The sequence below is a fragment of the Berghia stephanieae genome, chromosome 1 (assembly GCF_034508935.2).
Source record: "Berghia stephanieae isolate SIO BIC M18660-M18661 chromosome 1, UCSD_Bste_1.3, whole genome shotgun sequence".
NCBI classification, from domain to species: Eukaryota; Metazoa; Mollusca; class Gastropoda; order Nudibranchia; family Aeolidiidae; genus Berghia; species Berghia stephanieae.
In genome coordinates, this window is record NC_088360.1 from 47,380,243 (window position 1) to 47,385,242 (window position 5,000).

The 5,000-nt window shown below is 36.3% G+C and overlaps 1 protein-coding gene across 1 annotated transcript in view; it reads right to left on the reverse strand.

Annotated features, from left to right (window-relative positions):
* The window catches only part of LOC144970298 (potassium voltage-gated channel protein Shaw-like), a 36,739-nt gene extending 33,066 nt beyond the window's left edge, over nucleotides 1–3,673 (reverse strand). Inside the window, exons 1-2 of the mRNA XM_078909831.1 lie at nucleotides 3,612–3,673; nucleotides 1,477–1,676 (exon numbers count right to left, since the gene is read on the reverse strand). Coding sequence (XP_078765957.1) covers nucleotides 1,477–1,676; nucleotides 3,612–3,673 — 262 coding nt within the window. The remainder of the gene's footprint in view (nucleotides 1–1,476; nucleotides 1,677–3,611) is intronic.
* Between the last annotated feature and the right edge of the window lie 1,327 nt (nucleotides 3,674–5,000).

Genomic DNA, 5,000 nt, shown 5'->3' on the forward strand with positions numbered 1-5,000 from the left:
GGAAAAGGGAAAAAGGAGAGAGAGAGAGAGAGAGAGAGAGAGAGAGAGAGAGAGAGGGAGAGAGAGGGAGGGGGTAGAGGAGAGAGCGAGTGAGTGAGTGAGCGATATATATATATAATCGTGTTTGATACAAATATGGTAGGGATAGTGCCCGACATGTAGCAATGGAGCGAATTATTATTTTAATATTTACCACAATGTTGGAGTCAGTCTACATCGATGTTTCAGGCCTAATCAGCCATCGTCAGGAATGTGTGTTACATGAGTTTGGTTTGCTGTCTGTTGTTGTTTGTTGAAGTGGTTCCGGTTTGTAGTTGATTAATAAGAACTTCCGGCGATGTGGACACGTATTGTACATCTCCTTTTTCGTGTTGAGTGTGGCTTCATGAGGGTGTTTGATTATAGAATATTTCTCTTCCAGGCATAAGCTACATTGTTTTGATGTTGGTGTGTATCCTGTTGCTTTAGATAAAATTTTCCAAGAATGGTTGTGGTCTAGTTTGTTGTCTTTTTATTTCCAAATATGTTCGCTGAGTATTGTGGATGTTTTTTTGTTAGTGTTTCTAAATGTTGAGGTGTAGAGGTTGTATCTTGTTTTGAAATTATTTTCCGTTAGTCCTACATATTTTTCTTGCTTGTTTGTTTTAGTTTCGGTGACTGTGGCTTGGTAAATTAAACTTGATTCTAAACATTGTTTGTTTAGCGGGCAATGTTCCTTATTTCTGCAGTTGCATTTTCTGGTGGGTGGGTTTTGCTCTTGTCGGTGGTTTATTTATATTTTTTTTGTTGTGGCTTGAAATTATTTGTTCTATGTTGCGCATACACGAGTAGCTTATTTTTATGGTATTCCTGTTGATAATTTTATGTAGCTTGTTGTTTTTTGGAAAGTCTGTATCAATTAACTTCAGGAACTACTGTCCAATGTTTGTGCTGACGGTTTTGTAGAAAGGTGGGTTGAACCAAGTAATATGTAGTTTTCTTTTTTACATGTAAACCTCAACGCACAAGTGAAGAACGCAAAACAAGAAAACGACATATTGCTTGGTTAACCTGGAATGACCTCGCAGGTTCCCAGCTTTGAGAATTTTTGCCAAGATGAGGTTCATTTAAACCGATCGATATTTGAAGGACGAGTTTTCTGGCCAAAGTTTTAATGGGGGCAGCTTGGCTCAGCGGTACGGTCCTTGCTTTGTACCCAGAAGGCATAGCGGTCGATCACCACCACTGTACTGTGTGGCCTTGAGCAAGTCACCTCGCCCTGACTCAATTTGCGGCGCTGCACTGCGGCTGACTCCTGAATTATTCCAGTCTTCCCTTGGAATAGAGACAAATTTCCCCAATGGGATGAATAAAGGGAATTTTATTTTAATAATTTCATTTTTATGCGAGTCATTCCAGAGCAAAGCAGTTAACAGGTTAAATATGGATTTTTAACGTATGCCATTCAACATGGTGCGAGTTAATTGTATTTTATACTTATACATTGACTCGTGACATTTAAGAATAATAGGATGGTATTTGAAACCTCGATGTTGCTAGAGTAGAACAGCGCAGCTGTCACAGTATCTTTTGTACTAAATTGATGGAGTAATACAATAACTATCGTGCCTTGTTGATGACTGTTACACCAGCTTGAACTATACAAGAGCAGAGACGACAACACAATGCTGCGTTCTCTGAAAAACAAAAAAACAAACCCAAACACGTATTTAGAATATTGGCCAGAAAAGTCTTACTGCAGATATCGGTGATTCAAATGGCTCACGTCTTATCAAAAAGTCTCAAGCCAGGGACTTCACGGTAGTACCAGGTTTGAGATTTGTTGACAAAGTCAGGTTCATTTTGATCGATCATTTAAAAGATTATTTTTTTGGCCAAAATTTAAAATACGTGTTTTTATTCAGAGTACGGTAGTATAGGTGTTCCTGTTGTTAACACCATTTGGGGCGAAATACAACAATCGCCTAACATATGACGCATATCGGTTAATTGTTATATATTTCAAAAAGTTGTTTTGAAACAAAGAATAGACAAAAATTCAATTCAAGCAGATGCATATTAAAATTTCATAATAATGATTATTAAAATGATTGACTGGTTGGTATTATGGAAATACACATCATATTATGCTGTTGGAGAGATCATTGTCATAAATTTACTAGTTTATTAACAAATTATCAATGTTTGTTAAGGCAATGGCGTCATTATGAATTTTTATCCACGTTTCGTTTGCAATGATATAACAATACTTTTAGATTGTAACCATAATATTTAGAATATTCACGTCGGTCTGGAAAGTTTGAAAATATGCACAGTGAAAAAGTCAACTATTTACAGATTCAACCTTAACATTTTAAAAAATCAAACGGAATGCTATCTGTTCATCTATTGGTTAATTAATTATTCAGTATAATGCCATAAGAACGCCCTGAAATTTTTCTACTATTCACATGTTTTATTGTCCGTTGGGTTTAGGGGCCGATAAAAGAAAGAAAAACAATACGTTCTTCTCTCTTGTTTTTGCCATCAGATTTAGATCGGTCAATCGTTCAAATCATATCAATTCTAAACCTTACTCCTCATTGGTGGGGCTATGTGGGCTTGTGGTATGTCACTCGTCTTCGGATCGGAAAATTCAGAGTTCGAGCACCGCTCAGAGCGGCTCAGAATTGAGTATTTGGAAAGGGCTTTATTAATTATCTTTCACTGTACTCAAGTATTAAACGACTACTATTAATAGGGTTGTACTGTCAGAAAAAAAATGTCGTATCGCCACAGGCGTATTGTCTCCTCCTTCACGTTAAGTGTTGCTGTTTTCTAGGGACCCGTGTAAAGTCCTGAGAGCACGTTTAGCAAATACTGTGCTATATAAATGCTCTAATATTTCATGTAATATTGTAATTAGTAATAATCATATCAAACAATGTAATGATAATAATGATAAAGGCAATACTACTACTACTACTACTACTACTACTACTACTACTACTACTACTACTACTACTACTACTACTACTACTACTACTACTACTACTACTACTACTACTACTACTACTACTACTAATAATAATAATAATAATAATAATAATAATAATAATAACAATAATAATAATGACAGCATTAACAACAACTAAAATACTGCATATTTCCAATGCTATTAAAGTTCAATGCGGGTTTACAATAAAATAAAATTCGAACTATTAAAACATTTGAAATAAGGTTCGAGTTAAAGCATAATTTAGAGGCAAGCTGGAAACGAATGTATTGATCGATATTGAGTGTGAGTACATTTTGCTGCCAAATTCAGTCCCTTGAATTGTGACGAAATAATAATGACTGAAACACACGGTCTGTCAATCTACGATGGTAGAAGGGAAGATGAATCGCTTGGAGTTTTTTTCTTCTTTAGAGGCCATCTAAAACATTAGAGTAATTTCCCTTTCCTAACAGATGGTGTAATCCGTTACCATGAGTAATAGCAATGAATTGTAATAGCAGTATTTTGATGTCGTAACATTTGGTTTGTCACAGTTCTAATTATTTATAATTAATTATATAAATGGAATATATGGGTCTGTATTATGTCTCTGGTTTCGTTTTGTGGATTTTACCCTTCTAATGCTCGATAACGAAGGCGACTTGATGAGCTCAGTAGACCTGAAACAGACTCCATGACGGATTCGATTAGAAGAGAGAGGAGAAATAGAAACAATCTAATACGTAAACAATTAGAATTCAATCAATTAGTTTGCTGGAGTTTGTTGTGGAGTTAGGAGGGATTTCACGGTGCTTAAACACTTTTGGGACTTGCAGCGCCAGTAAAAGGAGTGTAGTGATAGGGGGGAAGATGTAGATATGAAGTTTAATTCACTCAACCCTAACATCGACTATATCCGTTGTTTACCCGGGTTACTTTTACCCCATGCCTATTTGTTACATTTTTATGAGACAAATTATAGGTGTAGTATCAAAGATGATGTTTTTAGTTTTTTACATGTTAATGACAGTTGAATAAAACTATCTATGTACATGCCCATTTTAATACATTTCTTCCCATTTTGAAAAGCACCAAAAATCTATAGGATTGAGTAAGTTAAAGCTCCAAAGGAAACGTAAGACAAAGTGGGTCTGTTTGAAAAAGGGAATAGAATATTCCACGAGAAATCTATTTTGTTGCTTGTTTTGTTTATTCTGTTTGTTAGTTAAAATAGGGATTTTAAGGCCCTTGGCACACTATTACTATTGGTCATTTCAGAGCCAGTAAAGTACCAAAGAATAAGCAAGACGAGAGCACAGATGTTTCTACGAGTAATCCACCAGTGAGCCCATTTCGACATTACCTAAAAATACCAGCCAGCCCAAGCAAATGCGTCCCTATAAAGGATACTCTAAAAATGTATACTGATTTAAAAAAAAAGAAGAAAAAAAAACCTTGAGATTTTTTGTAGGGCAATATCCACTAAATGTGCTCAAAGCGCTTTACAAGCAAGTCACCTCGCCCTGACTCAATTTGTGGCGCTGCACTGCGGCTGACTCCTGGACTATTCTTGGAATAGACCCTAGAGACAACAGCAACGCTTAACGTAGGATGAGACGTGATGCCTGTTTGACGATATTACATTTTTTTCCCGACAGAGGCAACGATGTTAACGGTCAGGTAATTATTTTACACATGAGTACGGTGAGTGCATGTGAGCAAATAGCCTTTCCCACGGGCTCAACTATATGTCGCTCAGAGCGGGATTCGAACCCAAGACCTCCCATCTGGGGATTAAAACCGACAAATTTAATTAAAAAACAAAGTCAAGAACAACTTGGAAAGGGTAAACCGGTAGATATAAGACACAGCAGAGTGTTCATCTCATGCTTGGTCTTAAATTGGCTCCACAATATCGATTAGAGAATTGAGAAACCAATCACCCCCCCCCCCCCAAAAAAAAAAATAAATAAAATAAAGACAATACGAAACTCGGGATTGAATTTCTAAATCTATTATTCAC